Here is a 23,479-nt window from a genome sequence, read left to right as displayed (position 1 = left end):
ATGTAATGTCAGGAGAAAAAGAAGGAGGGGCACAGAAACAAAAAATTTCTAGCTCCTACTGTACACCACAGCATGTTAAATACTTTTCCTATTTTATAATGTTTAATTGTGATTAAAACCCTGAGAGGCAGGTATCACATAATACTATTTTTACATATCAAAAAAAATTGAAGGTCACCAAATTAGAAAGTTTGGAAAATCTAGATTTACTCAATCCCATTTACAGGCAATATGCCAGATGTATTACCAGTTAATAGTAAACATGAAAATGGGAGACCCTGACTTATATTCTTGCTCTAATTTGAGAACTAACTTCCTGCTACTTAGGATTTTTGCTTCAAAATGACCCTGCCAAACATTACTTGAAGCCTTCTCAGAATTCCCAGGCACAGTGAACTCTTCTTCCTTTTTATTTCAGTAACAATTATATAGGCCTCTAATAGAGCTTCACCATGGTTTTCATTTACATGGTTAGAAGCCATCAAACTGAGTTCAAAATCTGCAGACAAGGCCACAAGTAACTCCTTAACTTCTGCTTACTTTGGGTTCAGTTCGCTCTTCTTCACTATCGTAAGGTAGAGGTTAGGTTATTGATTTGAGATCTTTCTTCTTGTTTAATGTAGATATTTATAGCAATAAATTTCCCTTTAAGCACTGCTTTGGCTGCATCCCATTAGTTTTGCTATGTTGTACCTTCATTTTCAGTAATCTCAAAGTATTTTCCAATTTTCCTTGTGATTTCTTCTTTGACTCATTGCTTACTTAGGAAGCTGTTATTTAATTTCCATGTATTTAGTCAATTTTCGAAATTTCTTTCTGTTAGTGATTTTTAAATTCACTTCAATGTGGTCAAAGAACTTACTTGGTATGATTTCAATCTTTTTAAATTTATTGAGATTTATTCAATTTCCTAGCATATAGTCTATGTTGTATGTTCTATGAACATTTGAAACGAATGTGCATTGAGTTGTTGCTTGAGAGAAGACCTTTATAAACGCTAATTACATCAAGTAGGTTAATACTGTTTTGGCTTTTTATATTCTTATTTATTTTCTATTCTATCAATTATTAAGGGAGGGGTAATGAAATCTCCAATTATAATTGCAGATTTGTCTACTTCTCCTTTCTGTTTTGACAGTTGCTCCATTTATTTGGAGGCTCTGTCACTGGGTACATACATATTTATGATTACTATGTTTTCTTGATGAACTGATCCCTAAAGATCATTATGTAATGTTGCTCTTTATCTCCAGCAATACTCCTTGTTCTGAAGTTGACTTTGTCTGATATTAAAACAGTTACCCTGCCTTTTTTTTTTTTTTTAATTTTTTTTTTTTTTCAACGTTTATTTATTTTTGGGACAGAGAGAGACAGAGCATGAACGGGGGAGGGGCAGAGAAAGAGGGAGACACAGAATCGGAAACAGGCTCCAGGCTCTGAGCCATCAGCCCAGAGCCCGACGCGGGGCTCGAACTCACGGACCACGAGATCGTGACCTGGCTGAAGTCGGACGCTTAACCGACTGCGCCACCCAGGCGCCCCTACCCTGCCTTTTTTATGTCTAGTGTCTGCATGGCATATCTTTATATTTAAACTAAGTTTCTTCCAGACAACACATACAGTTGACCATGGAACAGGGGTTTGAACTACATACGTCCACTTATATGTAGATTTTTTCCAACAGTTTCAGTTCAGTAATATAAATGTATTTTCTCTTCCTTATGATTTTCTTAGTAACATTTTCCTTTCTCTAGCTTACTTTATTATAAGAATACAGTATAAAATACATAATACATATAAAATAGGTGTTTATCAACTATGTTATCAATGAAGTTTCTGGTCAACAGTAGGCTATTAGCAATTAAGCTCTGGGGAAAAGTTATATACAAGTTTACGACTATGGCGGTGGAGGGTGTAGCTGTCAGCACTCTTTATTTAACCCCTGTTCAAGGTCAACTGTAGTTAGGTCTTGTATTTTAATCAGTTTGGTGTAATATATATACATACACACACACACACACACACACACACACACACACACACATATATATATTATACACACACACACACACATATATGTATGTATGTATATTTAAGTTTTTACTTATTTTGAGAGACCGAGAGAGAAAGGCAGAGACAGAGTCCCAAGCAGGGTCTGCACTGTCGGCACAGAGCCCAATGTGGAACTCGAACTCATGAACCATGAGATCGTGACCTGACCTGAAATCAAAGGTTAGATGCTTAAGTGACTGAGCCACCTAGGCATCCCCAGTCTGTTATCCGTTCATTGCAGCATTTACACCATTTATATTTAAAGTTATTGCCAACAGCTGGGTTTAAATCTATTATCTTGCTATTTGTTTTCCATTTGTCCCACCTATTCTTTGTTTCATTTTTTCCATGATCTTTTAGATAAAAAAGACTTTATCACCACTGTTGGCTATTACCTATGCCTCTTTATTTTTTTAGTAATTACTCTACAGCAGGAGTTGACAAAATATGGTCCATGATGAAATCTGGCCCACTGTTTGTTTTTGTAAATAAAGTTTTCTTGAAACATGGCCACCATCCATTTGCTTAAATATTGTTTGTGGTTATTTTCATCACATAGCAGCAGGGTTAGGTAGTTGTAACAAAGACTGTATGGCCCATAAGGCCTAACATATTTACCATCAAAACATTTACAGAAAAAGTTTGCTCAGACCACTGCTCTATGGTTTAAATTTAAGAATTAAGATCCAATAACAAAATGTAATTCCTCTGACAATTACTCACATTATTTTCTTGATTCTTGTTGTTCTTCAAGAGTGTGATAATACAATTATGAATAAAGAAAGCAAGGGTAAGCACTCCAGTCAGCTGTGGAAACTGAAATCTTATCTCTAGGAGAAAAAGAGAGTGGAAAAAACCCACATTAAAACTGACAAGTAGAAAATGAATGTTAGTGGCCAAAAGTTGATTATGAAAAATTAGTTGTCTTTGCCTTATCCAGGGAATAATAACATTAAAATGCCTTTACAAAGTTCCTCAAGACTAGCATAATACTTGAGCAAAGTACTTGAAAACAAAACAAAACAAAAAAAGGAATCAAGAGAAGACTACTCTGTGAGGGTACCTTATATCAGATATTCCTGTTTGAGGTCACACAACCTCAAACCTGTGTGGTGAAGCAGGATTCAATTTTAGGTCTAACTCTAAAGGTCTTCCTCTTCTAATATTTGAATCTGTCAGAAAAACACTTTTAGAAAATGAATCAGAAAAGGGAGAATTAGTCATCTAAAATTTTTCAAAGGCTAATCTAAAAAAGCATTGCTTAAAAATGCTAGAAATAATTTAAATGTCTACAGAGAGGGGAATGGTTAAACTATGATACAGTTGCTCAATGGTATACAGTATGTATGAATTATGTTCTAGATAATTATTTAACACCAAGGCAAATGTACATGATTTAAGTAGCATGCATAGTATGATTTTACATTTGTTTAAAATATTTTGTGTGCATATATATGTATATATATATGCATAGAAAAAAATGGAGAGATAATCACAAAAATTTAAATAGTGGTTACTTCTGACTAATGGGATTTATTTTATTTTTTAAATATTTATTTACTTTGAGAGAGAGAGAGAGAGAGAGAGAGAGAGAGCGCACAAGTGGCAGAGGGACATAAAGAGAGGGAGAGAGAGAATCCCAAGCAGGCTCCATGCTGTCAGCACATGGCCCAACATGGGGCTTGAACTCACGAACCATGAAATCGTGACTTGAGGTGAAATCAAGAGTCGGATGCCCAAACAAGTGAGCCACCCCATGACTAGTGGGACTTATTTTAAATTAAACACTTACCTATATTCTCTTAATTTTCTACAATAAGTCCAAAGTTACGATGAAATAAGAACAATAAGACAATATTTCAAAAGCATTGTTATTTTCTGTCTTTGAGGTCTACTAACGCAAAAATGAAAAAAAATGCTGTAAGGGGGAATAAGGCCTTGATTTACATGAAAACAGTGCTAGATCTGGACAGAGTAGGTGACAAAGTGGAGAACAAGTCATCTTGGGGAGATTCCTTGTGTAAAAAGTAGAAACAAGAAAAGAAAGTCTACTGACTTTTTGCCATAATATTTTAGGAAAGAAAATAAGAATTAAGCACTAGCTTCTAAAAGAAATCAAGATGTAAGATATTAAAAATTATACACTTTAGTTTTCTGTTAAGTTTTTGTTGGTCTGTTATCTTTTATCTGAATTTTTATTTGTGGAAACAATTCCAAGTATATTTTTCTTAAGAAAATTCTCCCCTTTACTGCCTGTAATCTTTAAAATTTTTTACATGTAACCAATAAAATAAAATGTGGAGGTAACTCCAACTTCTGCTTTAAAAAAATCAGCTTTTTAAAAAAGTTTTTTAGGGGCGCCTGGGTGGCGCAGTCGGTTAAGCGTCCGACTTCAGCCAGGTCACGATCTCGCGGTCTGGGAGTTCGAGCCCCGCGTCAGGCTCTGGGCTGATGGCTCAGAGCCTGGAGCCTGTTTCCGATTCTGTGTCTCCCTCTCTCTCTGCTCCTCCCCTGTTCATGCTCTGTCTCTTTCTGTCCCAAAAATAAATAAACGTTGAAAAAAAAAATTAAAAAAAAAAAAAAGTTTTTTAGATTTTTAAGTAGTCTACACTCAACGTGGAGCTCAAACTTACAACACGGAGATCAAGAGTTGCACACCCTATTGACTTAACCAGCCAGGCACCCTCCCCCAAAATCAACTCTTAATAAATTGTGCATTCAAGGATAACCTCATCACTTCAGATCAACAGTCAGCATTATATTTATGTAATAGTAATAGAGGTACCATTTTTAGAAAGATGATAAAATATTATTCACATGACCATATTCTTTGCAGAGAAACAATAGAAAAACTCTTCGGTAAAAATTCAAAGTCGTCAAATCACAAAGGAAGAGAGCAAAAGAGAAAGAAACAAAGAAATTACAAAACAACCAGAAATCGATTAATAAAATGGCAGTATTAAGTCTACACCTATCAATAATTATTTTAAATGTAAATGGACTAAATTCTCCAACCAAAAGACACAGAGTGGCTGAATGGATAAAATAAGACCCAACCAGAGGCTGCCTCCAAAAGACTCACTTCAGCATTAAGCATACAAATAGAATGAAAGTGATGGGATGGAAAAAGATATTCCATGCAAATGTAAACCAAAAGAAAGCAGGGCTATATGTATATCTGACAAAATAGACTTTAAATCTAAGACTGTAATAAGAAACAAAGAAGGTCATTATATAATAATAAAGGGATCAACTCATCAAGAAGGTATAACATTTGCAAATATTTATGCTCCCAACATAAAAACACCTAAACATATACAGGACACCCCCCCCGCCCTCCCCCCCCCCCCCCCCCCCCCAATAGATAATAATACAATAAAAGTGTAAGATTTCAATACTACACTTTCAACACTGAATAGATAATCCAGAGAGAAAATCAAAAAGGAAATATTGGATTTAAATGACATATTACACCAGATGTACTTAACAGACATTTCCAGAACATTCCATCCAATAACAGAATACACATTATTCTCAAATGCACATGGAACATCTCCAGGATACATCACATGTTAGCCTATAAAACATATCTCAAATTCAAGAGGCTTGAAATCATACCAAGCATCTTTTCCAATGATGGTATGAAACTAGAAATCAATTACAGGAAAAAAAAAATGGAAAATTCACAAATGTGGAGATTAAATAACATGTTACTGAACAACCAATGAGCCAAAGAAGGGATCAAAAGAGATATCAATATCTTGAGACAAATGAAAATGGAAACACAATATATCAAAACTTAAAAGATGAAGCAAAAACAGTTCTAAGAGGGAAAATTATAGTAATAAACATCTACATTAGAAAACAAGAGCTCAAATAAACAACCCAACTTTATACCTCAAGTAATAATAAGAAAAAAGAACAAATTAACCTCAGTTGTAGTAGAAAGTAAAAATAAGAGGGTAGAAATGAGAGGAGAGCAGAAATAAATGAAATGGACACTAAATAGACAACAGAAAAGATCAATAAAATTAAGAGCTGTTTTTTTTTTTTTTAAAGATAAACAAAACAGACAAACCTTTAGCTGTATTAAACAAGAAAAAAAAAAGAGGACTTAAATTATAAATAGGGGCACCTGGGGGGCTCAGTCAGTTGACTGTCTGGCTTTTGATTTTGGTTCAGGTCATGATCTCGGGGTCATGGGATTGAGCCCTAAATTGGGTGTGGAGCCCACTTGGAATTCTCTCTCTTTCTCTCCCTTTGCCCCTCTCTCCCATTCATGTGCTCTCTCTCTCTCTCTCTCTCCAAAAATAAAATTTAAAAATTAAAAAAAACATAAATGAAAGAGAAGACTTCACAAGTGATACTACAGTAATAAAAATCTATAAGAGACTACTGTAAACAAATACACACCAACAAATTAGACAATTTAGAAGAAATTAATACATTATTAGAAACATACAAACTACCAAGACTGAATCATAAATAGAAAATATGAACACACCAGTTTCTACTGAGGAGATTGAATCAGTAATAAAAAATCTCTCAATAAAGACAAGTAAGTCTAGGCAGGACCAGATGTCTTCACTGGTGATTTCTACCAAATATTTGAAGAAGAATTAATACTAATCCTTTTTAAACTCTTCCAAAAAATAAAAGAGGGAACACTTGTAAACTCACTTTATGAGGGCAATATTACCCTGATATCAAATCCAGACAAGGACACTACAAGAAAATTACAGGCCAGTATCCGTGATGAACACAGATGCAAAAATCCTCAACAAAACATTAGCAAACTGTTTTCAATAATACATTAAAAGAATAATATAGCACGATTAAGTGGGATTTATTTGAGGGATGCAAGGAGAGTTCAACATCTACAAATCAATCAGTTAATACCCCACATTAATAAAACGAGGGATAAAAAATCATATGGTCATCTCAATGGATGCAGAAGAAGCATTTTACAAATTTCAACATCGATTTATGATAAACACTCTCAACAAACTGGGTATGGAGGGAATGTACATCAGTGTAATAAAGGGCATGACCAACATCATACTCAACAATGAAAAGCTGAAATCTTGCTCACAAAGATTAGGAACAAGACAAGGATACTCACTCTCACCATTCTTATTCAGCATAGTACTAGAAATCCTAGCCACAGCAATTAAACAAGAAAAAGAAATAAAAGGCACCCAAATCAGGAAGGAAGAAGTAAAAGTGTCCCTATTTGCAGATGACAGTATATTGCCTATAGAATACTCTAAAGACTCCACCCAAGAACTGTTAGAACTAAGAAATAAATTCAGTAAAATTTCAGGATACAAAATCAACACACAAAAACCTGTTGCATTTCTTCTTTTCTTAAGCTTATATTTCTTTATTTTTAAGAAAGACAGTGCGAGTGGGGGAGGGGCAGAGAGAGAGGGATACAGAGAATCCTAAGCAGGTTTTGCACTGTTAGCGCAATGCAGAGCCCGATGTGGGGCTCAAACTCATGAACCACGAGATCATGCCTTGAGCTGAAGTCGCACTCTGAGCTACCCAGGCACCCATGTTGTACTTCTATACACTAACAATGAACCATTAGAAAGAGAAATTAAGGAAACAATCACATTTACAATAGCATCAAAAAGAATAAAGTACTTAAGAATAAATTTAACCAAAGAGGTGAAAGGCCTATAAGGTAAAACTGAGAGTAATGAAAGAAATTGAAGAAGACACAAATGGAAATAAATGGAAAGATATGCCATCTCCATGTATTTGAAGAATTATTATTGTTAAAATACGCATGCCACCTAAAGCAATTCAGTGTAATCCCTATTAAAATTCCAATGGCATTATTCACAGAAATAGAACAAACAATCCTAAAATGTATATGACACCACAAAAGACCCCCAAGCCAAAGCAGTCTTGAGGAAAAATAAAGCTGAAGGCATCACAATCTCAGATTCAAACTACAGGACAAAGCTACAGTAATCAAAACAGTATGGTACTGGAAAAAAAGAGACAAAGAGATCAATGGAACAGAAAAGAGTCCCCAGAAGTATATCCACACATTTATGGTCAATTCATTTATGTCAAAGGAGCCAACAATATACAAACTAGATCACTCATCACCCAGCTGTGAATTATCACCTCAGCAGTACTTTAGCTATATCCCCAGGTTCTGACAGTGTTTTCATTAACACTGCTTTTCTACATATTGTTGATTCAGAGAGAGGGAATAAATGAGGCTATAGCAGCTCTGACCTCAGCTTTAATTATTATTATTATTATTATTATTATTAATAGTAGTAGTAGTAGTAGTAATTTGACTGGAGCAGCTCCATTATGAATCCTATGTTTAGGCAGGGAATTATATGACTACTTTTCCTCTACCTTACTGACCTCCTGGAGACATAGAGGACTATCTCCTACTTCAGCCAACCTTAAATAAAACAGAAAGATGGTTTGAGCCACTAAAGTTATTTTTAAGTTAAATAGAAAGCTCTTCATAATTGGGCTTTGCCTCTTTATCCTTATCTCCAGTCACTTCCCCAACAAGTATTCTTTCACTGCAGCCTCCCAAATTCTTGTAATTTCCTAAATGGGTCATGTTGTCTCAGGCCTTAGCTATTGCTTAAACATGTTGTTCTGTTGACGTGGAATACACCCCGTCCTCCAATTCTTCATTTAAATAACTCCTTGGCCCTTAAAACATTCTCTGTTTAGAACCCATATCTAATTTCTAATTCTTTATTATTATTCTTATTATTAGAGAGAGAGAGCAAGTGGGGGAGAGGGGCAGAGGGAGAAAGAGAGAGCAAAGCATGACTCGGGGCTTGATCCCACGACCCTGGATCATGGCCTAGGCCAAACTCAAAAATCAGATGTTCAACTGACTGAGCCACCCTCAGGTGCCCCTGATTTCTAATTCTTATTTACATGAAATTTCTCTATATTATTATGTCTCTTTTATATATCTCTGCATTATAATCATTAATTCACAAACTGGTCTTACTGCTCAACTGTAAGCTCCTGGAGGGCGGTGAGCCATGTCTTTTTTGACAATGTATGACTCATAATCAGAGGCATTAATTTCTATTCAGAATAAAGGACTTCAGCTGTTATCAGTGGTCAAAATTTGATTTTAAATTGTTCTTCAAACTGATTTTGCTTTTTGCTAAGATCTATTAGTTTTCAATAAGCTCTCTTCAGTATAGCTAATCTTTCCTGTCTTTCAAAGCAGTCAACCCCTATTACCATTAAATGCTTCCTGAAGCAACTTGTTAGTTGATCCTTTTCTAACTATGTCAGGTGATACCGGTGTTGTTTGTCAAATTAGAATAAATATCCAGCTTTTTCCAATTAGCCAACAAAAACTCTTTTTGAGCATCTTTCCTAAAAACCTGAGGGGCACCTGGGTGGCTCAGTCGGTTAAGTGTCCAACTTTGTACCAGGTCATGATCTTGTATTCTGTGAGTTTAAACCCAGTGTCAGGCTCTGTGCTGACAGCTCAGAGCCTGGATCCTGCTTCAGATTCTGTGTTTCCCTCTCTCTGCCCCTCCCCTGCTCATCCTGTCTGTCTCTCTCTAAAATAAACATTTGAAAAACACCCTGAAATTCTTTTCAACAGTTTTTCTGATATATAATTCATATGCACTTCACCCATTTAAATGTACAACCATTTTGGAAAGCCATTTGGTAATATCTACCAAAGCAGAGTATACGCATGCCCTCTGACCTCACAATTCCACTCCTAGGTTAATACTCAAGAGAAAGCTGGCATATTTTCATCAAAGATATGTAAGGAGAATAGAGTACTGCAATAAACATAATACTAAACAACTGGAGACAAATGTCCCTTAACAGTAAAAGATAAAACAAATTGTGCGTATAGTTATATAGTAAGATACCAGTGAGAATGAATGAACTACAACAGACATAATATGGATCAGTATCACACTACAATGTTGATTGGAAGAAGCCAGACACAAAAGAATGTATGTTCTATATTCCTTTTACGTGATGTTAAAAAAACAACAGACAACCCCCTTTAGGGCTAGAAGTTAGAACAGTGGTTATCACTGTAGGGAGACAGTGGCTGGTAGGCATACTGAATGGGACTTCTGGAGTGCTAGTTTTTTATCTGGTGCTAGGTATCTAGTATGTTCTTTGTGATGTATACTTATGAGTTGTGCACTTTTATATGTGTATGTTATGCTTCAATAAAAAGTTCAAAAGCAAAAACAAAAAAATGGTAAGGCCTACACATTAAAAATATGAAAAGAAAAATTCCATTATGTTTGGAGACATTATTAAGCATCAATGAATGCATGGTAGAATGTAGTCTGCCTCTAATAACATTAATAACAAAACTATTTAAATCATATGTAGTTAGAAAATTATTTTTTTCTGGTTGCATATGAACACAATGCTGCTATCAAATAGACAATCACCCCATAATCCTTGAATATCAGTGTCTGAAATCTTTGTGAAATCAGTTCCAAACCATTTAATAGGTTTTCATTGTTAAAATGTATTCTTGACAGCAGTCTTAAATGTGTGCTAATTGTTAAAAGTTAAATAGTATTACAGGGCTCCCAACAAAAAAACAGTATTCTCTTGCTTCATACCTTCCATCCTAAATCTTGTTTCCTAGAGGTAACTAATTATAACTTATTTTTAATATGCTTATATTCCTTTTCCCTTATTTTTTAAATTTTAGACATAATCCATTGCTTTTCTACCTGAAGACTTTAGTCCTTTCCTATTACTACCATCACTCACATTTTCCCATCTCTAACCCCTCCATATAATCACAATTCAAATTTTGATTTTACAAAATCAATATTCAGTGTTCTAATTTTCATGGTTATTCTGTACTATTCAGTTATTATTATGTTTTCTTATATAAAAATACTTTTGTTGGCTTGTTTTTATGGAGATATGGAGGTTTTTACTTTTTGGTTGCCTGTCTAGTTAACACTAATTTTTCCCCAAACTCTCCAGAAGAATGGTAAAACTTTACCCACTCTATCCATACAACACATCAAACAATCTTTTCCATTTCATTTTCCTTTTGGAAAAATTGCTTCCTGGGGTGCTCTGTCTGCTGCTGTGGTCTGGGCAGGGTGCTCACTAGGCCTGCTGCATGGCTGTTTCCTAGGATATCCCTTCACTGCCACTCAGAGGAGTTTGCAATTTACTGCTTTTTGGTGGAGCACATTTTGCAGTTTTTTTGTGAGAAAGAGTGCATGGAAGGTAAAATTTTGTGAGACTTTACTTTCTGAAAATAGCTTTATTGTACTCTACCACTTCAGTGAGGGTATGGTAGGATTTGAAATTTTAGGTTAAAATAATTTATTCTGAGACCTTTATGACACTTTTCTAGCTTTTGGAGTTATTAAAGTCTGATACTATTCTGAACCCAGACCTTTTTTACAGACCTATCCTTCATCCATAGAAGCTTTCAGGCTCTTCTCTTTATCTGTGGTGTTCTAAAATCTTATGATGATATGCTCTGGTATGGGTTTCATTCACAGTGCTGGGCACTTTGGGTCCTGTACATCTAGAAACTCATGTTTTTCGGTTTGCAGGAAAGTTCAATTATTTCTTTGATAATTTCTTCCCCCTTCATATTCTTTGTTCCATGGAACTATTTTTCATTATTGGGCTACCTGGATTAATGCTCTAATTTTCTTATCTTTTGTTTTTCCTTCCTTCCTTCTTTCCTTTCCTTCCTTGCTTCCTTCCCTCCTTCTTCACTCCCTTTTTTCCTCCCATACATCCATGATTTCTAATATAATTTTGGGAAGTTAGCTTTATCTTCCAAATTTTCTTTGCATTCTTAATTTCCATTATATTTTTGGTTTCTTTTTCTTTTCCTTTCTTTTTTTTTGAGAGAGAGAGAGAGAGAGAGAGAGAGAGAGAGAGAGAAAGATTGAGAGAGAGAGAGAGTGTGTTTGTGTGTGTGTGTGTGTGTGTGTGTACACGCACATAAGAGTGGGGTAGGGGCAAAGGGAGAAGGAGACAGAATCTTAGGTACACTCTACACTCAGCTCAGAGCCTAACACAAGGCTTAATCTCAGGACCATGAGTTCATGACCTGAGCCAAAATCAAGAGTCTGACACTTAACTGACTGAACCACCCAGGCGCCCCATCTACTATATTTTTGGTTTCTAAGACCAAGGTACCTCCTTTTTTTCCTTCCTTGGCATCCAAATACTATTTTATGGATATATCACTATCTTGTGTCACTTTGAGAAGGTAATTTTTTGAAAGTTTTTTCTTTTGTTCCCTCTTATTCTTCTTGTCCCTTCAAGGTCCTCCCTCTTGCCCCAGTTTTGTTTTCATGTAAGAGGTTTTCCACAAATATCTAGTGAACTTCGTCTATTGTTTAATATTTAAAAGTGAAGCACTAAAAAAATGTATACTTAGTAAAGATCTAAATGGTCTGATACAAGCAAGGTACTTGCCATTTTTTTGGGAGAACCCAAATATCCAAGACTCTAGGTCTTTCCTCTTGGGTTTGTCAGTTTCTACAGAGGAGAATCCTTTGTTATTCTATGTTGTCAGCATTCTGGGAGCCAAAGAGTAAAGAGAAGAGAATTGGAGGGGTACAGGGAGGGAGGACCTTCTCACCATTCAGCATATACACTTTCGCTTAGTCCCTGTTTTCAGACTAGAGCCTTTTTTCCACCCTTTGTTGTATTTGGAGAGCCTGAGTTCTGAGCCTGACTATTCAGTCTTCCATTTCTTGCTAGGTTGAGGAGGAAATGGGTTTATAATACAACTACTCCTGATGTAAACTTTCAGGGAATTCTATCCATTTTAGGCCCTTTTCCTTACTCTTGCTTTGTGAGTGACCCAAAAATCTTCAAATACTGAGGGTTTCAATGTGTAGCTCAAAATGGCTTCCTCTGTAGTGGAATCCCTCTCTATAGGTACTTACATTTCAGCTTTGTCTACTTTGCTGTCAGTCTAACCATCTTTCAGTTTGCCAGCATCTAATAATCTGTTGCTATCTCTTGCCTGCTGTTGTCTCTTCTACAGTCCCCTTTGTTTGTTACTTCTTTACTGTTGTTTTAATGACATTTAGGGAGGAGTAGGGATAAACACATTTATTCATTCAACATTGTTTAGTGACTACTCACTATGCCCTTGGAATTATTATAGGCCTTGGGGGTACAATAGTAATAAAGAATTATAGAAAACAAAAACAAAGAAACATTTCTTTTCTCAGGAGCTAATATTCTTCTTAAGGGAGACAGATACACAGGTTAAAAAAAAATAAAGGTATTCCTTACCAAGTGAACTTTCAATCTCTGAATTTAAGAAACAAATAAATTTTTAGAATAAAATAAAATAAATTTTTAGAAATGTTTGTTATCTTAACTTCTGCTACTTTCTATCTGAAACTCAGGACCCAAATAGATTAGAAAAACAGATACCCCTTAATATGCCAATTCGTATCAGAATTAAGAACTTAAAAGATATAGATGACCAGGAATGTTTGCATATAAGATTTGGTAGAGGTGGGAGTGGGCAGGAAGCCAAGGAAGGCCTCTCTAATGATACTACCATATGGATACCTGCGAAAAGACAAGGGCATTGTGTACACAGTTAACAGTGCAAGGACTTGGGGACACAAGCGTGCTTGCCATTCTTGTGGAACAGCAGGGAAGACAGTGTGGCTGGAGTAGACTAAATAAGTAGGAGAGTAGTAGGGAATGATAGCAGAGAGAAAGCCAGGAGTCAGATCATATAGGACCAAGACTATGATAAAGACTTGCTTTATTCTGAATGAGAAGGGAAACCATTAGAGGCTTATGGACGTTGTGTTTTAAAAACATTACTCTGGCTGCTAGGGGTAGAACAAGACTACTGAAGGGGAGACAGAGTAGAAAGGGTGAGACTAGTTAAGAGGCTACTATAAAAATCCAGATGAGAAATTAGCATCTTGACACAATTCTTTTTGGTGGAAATGGTAAGAAGTAGTTAGATTCTCTGGGGCACCTGGATGGCTCAGTTGGTTGGGCGTCCGACTTTGGCTCAGGTCATGGTCTCACAATTTGTGGGTTTGAGCTCCGCACAGCTGTGCTGACAGCTCGGAGCCTGGAGCCTGCTTCAGATTCTGTCTCTGTCTCTCTCCCTCTGCCCCTCCTCCCTCACACTCCGTCTCTGTCTCTCAAAAAGGAATAAACGTTAAAAAAAAAAAAAGTAGTCAGATTCTCGATTTATTTTATTTTCTTTAAAAAAATTTTTTTTAATGTTTATTTATTTTTGAGAGAGAGACAGAGCATGAACGGGGGAGTGTCAGATAGAGGGAGACACAGAATCTGAAACAGGCTCCAGGCTCTGAGCTGTCAGCACAGAGCCCGACGCGGGGCTCGAACTCACGGGCCGCGAGATCATGACCTGAGCCAAAGTCGGCCGCTTAACCGACTGAGCCACCCAGGCGCCCTCGATTTATTTTAAAAGTACAGCTGACATGCTTTGCAGACATGTAGGGTGGGGAAAAAAAAAAGAACAGTCAAGTATGACTCCAAAGTTTTGGGCCTGAGCAAGTGGAAAACTGGAGCTACAACTTTCTGAATTACAGAAACCAGGGAGAGCAGGTTAAGCAGGTTGGAGGGATGGGGGTGGATGAGGAATAAAACAAGTATTTGTTTTTCATAAATTTCAATTTAAGATACCCAGTGGACATCCAAGGGGAGATGTAGAAGGGGCAGGTAGGTATTTGAGTATGGATCTCAGGGGAGAGATCTGGGCTAGAGATATAAAATTGGGACTAGTCATCATATAGACAATATATAAAGCCAGGTGACTACATGCTATAGAAAATGTTTCAAGATGGAAGCAGTGACCAGATGTGCCCATGCTACTGATAGGTTGAGCAGGAAGAGAAGGAGTTATTGGTTGTCAGTGGAGTGACTGGGGCAAAAGCCTAACAGACATGAGTTCAAGGCAAAATGGAAGGAGAAGTAGAAACAGCACAGAAAACACTTTCAAAGAGTTTTTCTTTAAAGGGAAGCAACAGCTAGAGGGGAATGCAGGGTCATATGAGCTTTTGTTTTTAGACTGAAAGACAGATTTATATTCTGGTAGGAATAACTGAGTAAAGGAAAATTTTGATGATACATGATTAAAAAGACAGAAGGGATAACTACAGAAATAAAGTCTTGGAGGCAGGCAGGATGGGATGAAATACATGAGGAGATTTTTTTTTCTCATTATTTTCTAATTACCTAGGAAGAAGAGTAATGGGATCCACTAAATTGAGAAAGGAAGTTTAAGTAACAAAAGTATATAAATAAAGATTCAATCAGAATACAAGTTTATGTGAATTCTTCATCAGGACAGTAAAGAGTCATACCTTCCAAAGTTCCCTCTTAATTAAATTAGGATTTACTGAAAAAGATTTATGCTATATTTTCATTCCTAAGAAATTCTTCAATCATGATAAAGTAACCAGTTTCAGGACCATAAATATTAACACAAGCCTCTTAAATCCTCATGATTCTCCCTTCATATCATTTAAAAGTGAAATTAAGTGAGGGATGTCTGGGTGGCTCAGTTGGTTATGTGTCCGACTCTTGATTCGGCTTGGGTCACGATCCCAGGGTTGTGGGATAGAGCCCTGGGTCACACTCTACACTGAGTGTGGAACCTGCTTGAGATTCTTTCTCTCTCTCCCTCTACCCTCCCTCTCCCCATTCATTCTCTCTCTCAAAAAAAAAAAAAAAAAAGTGAAATAAATGGCTTAACCTCTTTTTAAATATGTTCTCCTTTTCATCTTCTAAATATTTACACTCTTTTTTTCATTCATATTTCTCTCATGTCCTATCATTAGCAGGAACATTTATCACTAAGACTCTTACTATAAATCAGTATGGATCTAATTTTAGAAAAAAACATCCTGGACTATTTTTATCAATGAATGGAAGCACTAGCTTAATGTTGCCATTTTCATCTGTGTTCAATTTTAAATACAAACTGAAAGAGAAGGATGCCTTTCAAGATCCAATTATTTCCTTTATCCCGAATTGACACTGACTTATGAACTTCTTATAGAAATAAAAAAATCAAAGCTAATGCACCAAGATGATCTGAAAACAAGTAACCATAACAAACAACTTTCAACAAATACCAACTCAATACACCTGGAAAACCCAGGAATGTTGTAACAAGAGAAATAGAATGAGTGGTAGACAATTATAATTGCTGACTTTAGAGAGTAACACCAGATACTAAATAAATTTGAATTCTAGACTGCCGGAATTAACAGGTGAAGAATGGAAAGAAAGCAGTCTCTCTAAACAAGGGGATTTTGTACTACTTTCTCTTTATTAGTTTCCAGGAGACTAGTATAATACTCACTTCTATTTTTTAATCTGTTCTCTCATTTAGCATTATCCATTCATTGCTTCCTAATCCTCTAAATTTGAGTGACTTAAGAAATTCCCAATTTATAACCATGAGAGAAAAAAGGAGGGAGGGAACACTTAAAATTATCATCTTAATTAGCCTGAAAAACAATTTAAAAAAAACCATGAGGAGAACAATGATGTTAATGAAGAGTATTATCTACATATATTAACACTGACCAGGTTCTAAATCTCTGAAATTCTAAGGGTGTACTTTCACAGAAAAGTCTAGAAAATGAGTTCTTGATTTTTCAATTGCATTATAACTTCAGTGAACTTCAACTCTAAAGCAGAAAGGACAACAGACCCTGGTTACTCCTAACTGAAAGAAAAGCAGAGATATTTCAATTGTATCCCGTTTTTAGCTTAATATTAAGCATTAATAAACAGTGCTCGTTCAAAAAATACCACTATTTGTTTTATGATAGCAGTACTTTAACAATAGTTAACTAAAGGTCACATTTTTTTGTAATTTACTGATTCTTTATTTGACCAAAACAGCTCACCTGGTACAAAATATTCTGTTTGCATAAACCAATGAAATTCCAAATGAAATCCCAAGCGAATGGCCTTCAAGGTGACAAGGAAAATCAAATAGAGAACAGATACTGTGCCTGTGAGAAAAAATTCAGAAACCATTGATCATTTTTGTGTATTTTACAGACTATTTTAAAATTAAGCTTTGTTTCTATATTCTCAGCAAAGTTTGGAAAATTATTACCTTCATGGATTATGCCCACTAAAACCCAGGTGTGATCTAAAGAACAGAAACCAGCTATGTGAGTTTTCAGAAAACAAAGCAAAACATTATATAGTGGGCCTAAGAACTAGATGAAGGTGGCTCATATACTGAAGAAGGCAAGACTGTCTAATTTATTTATGAGTTAAGTGGAGGATACATGCAAAGAATTCATTACAAAACTGTATGGTTACATAGGAGAAAAAAACAACATCAAACTGACTCTTATTCTTTGTATTGGAAATATCAGAGATAGTCAATAAGCAGGAAAAGTCTGCCACAGTATTTACTGAAAGATGGTAAGAAAGTAGAGAAAGAAAAGTAGTGACTGTGGATTATAAACCTATTTGAGAAAGGTGATAAGCCAAATAATCCATGAACACTCTGATGTCGTATCTGGATAAGGTTTCAACTAGGCAGTACTACCTATTAGATGAAAAGATTACAGATTCTACTCATAGGTATTTATACACAGGGTGAGGTGGACATTCACAGCTTCTGGTAATCTAGAAGTTAAAGAATTATTCCTTTAAGGAGTTAAATCCAGTCATTATGGAGTAGAGTCAGGGAATTCAAGTAGGTTTCTTTCTTTAAGAATTAGATAAAAATTTCTGTAAAGAAGCTACAGTTTTAAAAGAAAGGGAGAGTATCAAGAAAAAGGGCAAAAGCAAAATATCCTTAAGGAGGTGGAAAATAATCAACCTGGTTACAAGTTTTGTGATTGTTTAACAAATATTTCTATAAATTTATATGCCAACTTTTAAAGATCTGTTCCATAGGAAAGTCGGCAAGCAAATCAGGAAACCACAAATGAGCTACTCTGGGTTTGCAGATTAGCTGATTCAGAAAGAATAAAAACAAGAGGCCAAAGCTTATATAACCACAACTTTTCATTCTCTGTGGGTGTCTATGGCAGTCTTGTAGTGAATCCTATTGTGAGACAGAGAGGTATAGAAAAATACCCTTACCTCCTACTTTGGTTTTCTGAAACTCAAAAGCTAGCTCCTGGGGCGCCTGGGTGGCGCAGTCGGTTAAAGCGCCGACTTCAGCCAGGTCACGATCTCGCGGTCCGTGAGTTCGAGCCCCGCGTCGGGCTCTGGGCTGATGGCTCAGAGCCTGGAGCCTGTTTCCGATTCTGAGTCTCCCTCTCTCTCTGACCCTCCCCCGTTCATGCTCTGTCTCTCTCTGTCCCAAAAATAAATAAAAACGTTGGAAAAAAAAAATAAAAAAAAAAAAAAAAAGCTAGCTCCTTGATGTGATGAGTAATCTAATTATTTTATACTCTAGGGCCTACCAGGAGATCAGATCTATAGGGAGGAGGTGAAATCCTATGGTTTATTTGGGGTTATCAATTTTTTATGACTGTTATCCTTGTCTTTAGCTAACCAGATCTAAGCTTTCATTAGGGGTTCCTTTCACCGTCTAAAAGCTCAGTGTTGGGGGCACCTGGGTGGCGCAGTCGGTTAAGCGTCCGACTTCAGCCAGGTCACGATCTCGCGGTCCGTGAGTTCGAGCCCCGCGTCAGGCTCTGGGCTGATGGCTCGGAGCCTGGAGCCTGTTTCCGATTCTGTGTCTCCCTCTCTCTCTGCCCCTCCCCCGTTCATGCTCTGTCTCTCTCTGTCCCAAAAATAAATAAAAAACGTTGAAAAAAAAAATTTTAAAAGCTCAGTGCTGCAAAAGTGCTGCAAAAAAAAAAAAAATGTGAAAACATTCCTTTAACGATGCTAAGATTTCTGAAATTTCTTCAGTGATTTCAGAAATTTCCGTAAAACAGGGCTCACAGTAAGAAGTCTCTTCCTTTAAAGAGGACTTTTCTCTCCAGTAGAGAGAAATCACTGAGGAGGATGGCAAAAGCAGAATAAAGCTGGGCAGGTTGAGTTAGATAAAAAATGATATCCCAGGTCGGAAGGTGATAATTCTGTGCTATACTTTTAAATAGAAACCATAGGAAAAAAATATTCCATAACCTCCCTTAGTAAGTTCTAATGATTCCAATCCTTAGGATTGACAATTCCTATAATATCCAGTATGGATCTCTCCTCCTGAAATCTTAATGTTTCCTTTAATTGTACCCACAGAAGAAATGAGGAATAATGTTTCAGTAAGGATAGAACAGGAAATCCAGTAACTCATCTTTAAAAAAAAGAACTTGGACTTAAAATGGTCATCTACATTTTCCTCTGTGCCAAACTCCACAAAGAAAACCAAAAAGCAGGGTAACATACAAATGAACAAAGTGAACATAGATGAACAGGCCTGGTGGGTAACTCCCCAGCCAGACAGTATCCACAGAATCCAACATGTACTCCACTACACAGAAGCTCTATAACACAATGCCTTGGCTTACCTAGGATATTAAATTTTGAAAAAAATGAAGGAGATTTGAAATTGAGCAGTGGCAGCAGGAGCCCTATGAGGTAAAAGGGCACTGTCTTAGACTTATTCCACCACTTTTCAAACTGCTGCAGTCCTGTGTCATTGGCATAGAAAATCATAGAGCCATTGTCAGGGTGGCCACCACTCCCAGCACTTGGACAAATCACTGCAACAGGAAAGCATCAGGTAAGAGAAGACCACAAAGAACAGACAATGAGTATTCCAAAAGACTGACACTTGTTCTACCAACCTCAACTTGTCTCACGAATATTAAGTTTCCCCTTTCTGGAAAAAATGGAGGGTTATATTTAGATATAGGATAGGACTCTTTTATCTGCAAACAATTAAAGGTGGTAGAATCTTAGACAATTCTGAGGTATATCCTTAATTTGTATGGGAAGCTATAAAATATCCCACCAACTATCCTTTGGTTCCATTGCCAGAGAGAAAATTTTGGGATGAATGGTATTTGATCTCATTTATACAATGATGTAAGAAATATTGAGGGTGATTTGTTACTTTTATGTTAATAACCCACACAAAGGCCAAAGAGCAGGTTTCTTTTAACAAAATCTATCAGGTTGGAATAAAAAGTGGTCATCATTGAAACAGCTGACACAGTATTTCCAACACTGAATTGTTGGTTATAGCTTAAGAATCCTTGAATTCCAGCAATCTGGGATAATTCTCCCGTAAGTTTATCACATTTTACAGCAGCCTAAGAGCCTAGATGATATCCAGAGAAGTGGGAATTGAATGAAACATTTTTCCTAACACTGATCTTCAAATGGTAATTTCTTTTGTTGAGGAGAGACAATACACATCATTCTGTGTTTCTATTTTCACAATAGTACTTTTCCTAATAATCAGCTCTTTTTAAAAGAACTCTTAATGCTGGTGAAAAATACTCCTATTGAGCAACATTCATACTCATTACTAGTCAAAGAGAAAAAGATACATTCATTTTAAGTTGTTTTTAATTTTATTCTCTATCTGTTTCTTGGCATGCCACAAAGCTAAACACTTAGTTTTCTTGCTTAGTCAGCATTTTTATTTTTTTTAATGTTTATTTTATTTTTGAGAGAGAGAGGAACAGCACAGCTGGGGAGAGGCCTAGAGAGGGGGACAAAGGATCCGAAGCAGACTCTGTGCTGACAGCAGGGAGCCCAATGTGGGGCTCAAACTCATGAACTGTGAGATCATGACCTGAGCCAAAGTTGGATGCTCAACTGCTGAGGCACCCATTGTCCCTACTTAGTCAGCATTTCAACATGTATTTTTTTCTTTTATGTCTGGACAGAAGTAAATTAACTTGAATTTTTCTTGTGCTAGTAATTACAGTGGTAAAAAGCACAGGCTATGGAGATAAATTGACTAAATAACAAACCGTGACTCTGTCACTTAATACTTATGTAACCTTGGGCAAGTCATTAGTTTCTCTGTGCCTTCCTTGGTTTCTGCATCTAGAGAGTGAAGCAAAGAGGTACTGTACAACATTTAGACTAATGCCTGCTACACAGTAAGTATCCAAAAATGCCAGCTGTAATTTTATATTAACTGAGATGGACTATTTCATACTCTTACTATTTAATACATTCTTCAAAATAAGCAGATGAATCAGGAAGTGCTAGTATCAACATACCACTATGCAAAGTAAACTTTGCTGATGATGTTCTTGAAATCATCAGTGTATGAAGAGATTTTAAAATTATACCAAAATATTTTAGGATAATTATTCAAAGGTGTGTGTGCATGTCCAGAAAAAAGCTGGTACTTCACTCACTCATTTGCTAGTGTTAACAAAATACAGGTTAATAGGTTTAATTAAAGAGCAAAGTAAGATACTGAATAGTAAATACTGAAATGGTTGCTTCATGAGAGACTTTTGCCTGTTTCCTACATCCCCAAAGTCTAGAACAGTTCCTGACACAGGCTTAAAAAATATATATTGAATGAACTGTCTTCTCAGAGATCAGTGCATTCAGTCATCAAAATGTTATTATCTTGGGGGCTCCTGGGTGGTTCAGTCAGTTAAGCATCTCTGGATTTTGCTTAGGTCATGATCTCACAGTTTGTGAGTTCGAGCCCTGTGCTGACAGCACGGAGCCTGCTTAGGATTCTCTCTTTCTTCCTCTCTCTCTCTCTCTCTCTCTCAAAATAAATAAAAACTTAAAAAAAAATTATATCAATTTGGTATCTCTGAAATCTAAATACATAAAAGCCTTAGGTGATGTACAAGTTTAACACTGAGACTGTTAACAAGGTTATCATAGCTTTGTTATTCACCTTCCCTGTGACTGCCATCATGGATAAATCCACATGCTACAAAGATTTATTGTAAATAAATTAATTGAAGGAAACTTTTCTAAGAAATTAAGATATTTTTGCTAAGCCTTCAATTTATTTTTCTGTATATATTTACTAACCTTTGTTCATTATCAGGAAATTAATTATTCTGTAGCATACAGTTTTGTGTATCTTAAATATTAGTAACTAATACAATAAACATCTAAAAAATTTTACAAACTGAGAACTATGCTTTTAGACTTCTGAAACAATTAGCAGAGATAGAGGCTCTTAAAAACAAGTATTAACTATTTATAGGCAAATATGGATTTTATAGATGTTAGTTACAATTGTGAATTGCATAATATGAACTCAACCTTGTTTAGCTTACATTAACACAACGTTTTATGGAGTTTGTTTTTTTTTAAAGACACCAGTTGCTGAAAATTTAATAGTGGCTCAGTTAACATAATGATAATGATATTACATTAATTATTTACCTAAGGTAAAGCAATATATTCTACCTTAAATCCGTTTTGAAGTGAAGTAGAAAATTAAAAACAAAACAAAACAAAACAAGGTAAGGGGCGCCTGGGTTGCTCAGTCGGTTAAGCATCTGACTCTTGATATTGGCTCAGGTCATGATCTCACAGTTGTGATCTCAAGCCTCATGTTGGGCTCCATGCTGAGCATGGAGCCTGTTTGGGATTCTCTCTCCCCTTCCCCCACTCCCTCTCACTCTCAAAATAAATAAATAAACTTGAAACAACAAAACAGGGGCACATGGGTGGCTCAGCTGGTTAAGCTCAGGCCATGATCTGGCAGCGGTTCATGAGTTTGAGCACCACATCAGGCTCTCTGCTGTCAGCTCAGAGCCACTTCAGATCATCTGTCCCCTTTTTTCTCTGCCCCTCCCTCACTCATGCATGTACTTTCCCTCTTTTTCTCTCTCACTCTCTCAATCAAAAATAAATAAACATTAAAAACAAAACAAAACAAAACAATAACAAGCTAAGCTTCAAATTCTAAGCTACTTACCCGGGTTGCTATCATTGGTACTCAGTACAGCATCTGTGTCATTAATGTGATGAATAAAATCTAAAAATTAGAGAAAAAAATACATTTTAATACCAAATAAAAGACGTTAAACTGATCACCCTCTAAAATCTTTGATCTTTAAAAATCTTTTAAGATCTAGCATGGGGTAATACACCTAGTACAAGGAACAAAGACTGCTTCATTGTTAACACAGCTTCGCCTTTGTCAGTTTTCTGTACTTATAGAAATGATGCCATTGACTTCAGAGTTCTCACTATGGAAAATTTTCACATGATTGAGGATTAAAAAAAAAAATCTAGCCACAAGGCAGAATTTAGTTAAAGCCCTGGAATCAAACTGTACAACTGTTTTCTTATACTCACACTAATTTATATGTAAGTATAGTTACACCTTATATAAAGAAGGGGAAAACCAACACTTATAATAGCCAAGCTTATCAGGAGAACCACTTAAAGTTTTTAGAAAGTATACTACATGCTTTTATAGACTGACGGTTATACAGTAATTATTACTCACAAGAACCACTAAATTACACCAAAGGAAGTAGCAAAG

At 36.1% G+C, this 23,479-nt stretch overlaps 1 protein-coding gene across 6 annotated transcripts in view; it reads right to left on the bottom strand.

Moving 5' to 3' along the window:
- SLC38A9 (solute carrier family 38 member 9) overlaps nucleotides 1–23,479 on the bottom strand; it is an 89,740-nt gene that overhangs the window by 17,632 nt on the left and 48,629 nt on the right. For 5 of the 6 annotated variants that reach the window (XR_005784010.1, XM_040453117.1, XM_040453125.1 and 2 more), the window contains 4 exons: nucleotides 22,907–22,966; nucleotides 19,554–19,748; nucleotides 16,974–17,081; nucleotides 2,776–2,882 (listed from right to left, as the gene is read on the bottom strand). Coding sequence is in view for 5 of the 6 variants with exons in the window: in XM_040453117.1 (XP_040309051.1) it covers nucleotides 2,776–2,882; nucleotides 16,974–17,081; nucleotides 19,554–19,748; nucleotides 22,907–22,966 (470 nt within the window). In the remaining variant the exon portion in view is untranslated. The remainder of the gene's footprint in view (nucleotides 1–2,775; nucleotides 2,883–16,973; nucleotides 17,082–19,553; nucleotides 19,749–22,906; nucleotides 22,967–23,479) is intronic. The other variant, XM_040453153.1, reaches the window with a different exon arrangement.

This window comes from Herpailurus yagouaroundi, unplaced genomic scaffold (genome assembly GCF_014898765.1).
Source record: "Herpailurus yagouaroundi ecotype Mexico unplaced genomic scaffold, PumYag 29, whole genome shotgun sequence".
Taxonomy (NCBI): domain Eukaryota; kingdom Metazoa; phylum Chordata; class Mammalia; order Carnivora; family Felidae; genus Herpailurus; species Herpailurus yagouaroundi.
The sequence above is the reverse complement of the archived record's forward strand: the minus strand, read 5'-3'. Positions and strand labels throughout refer to the sequence as shown.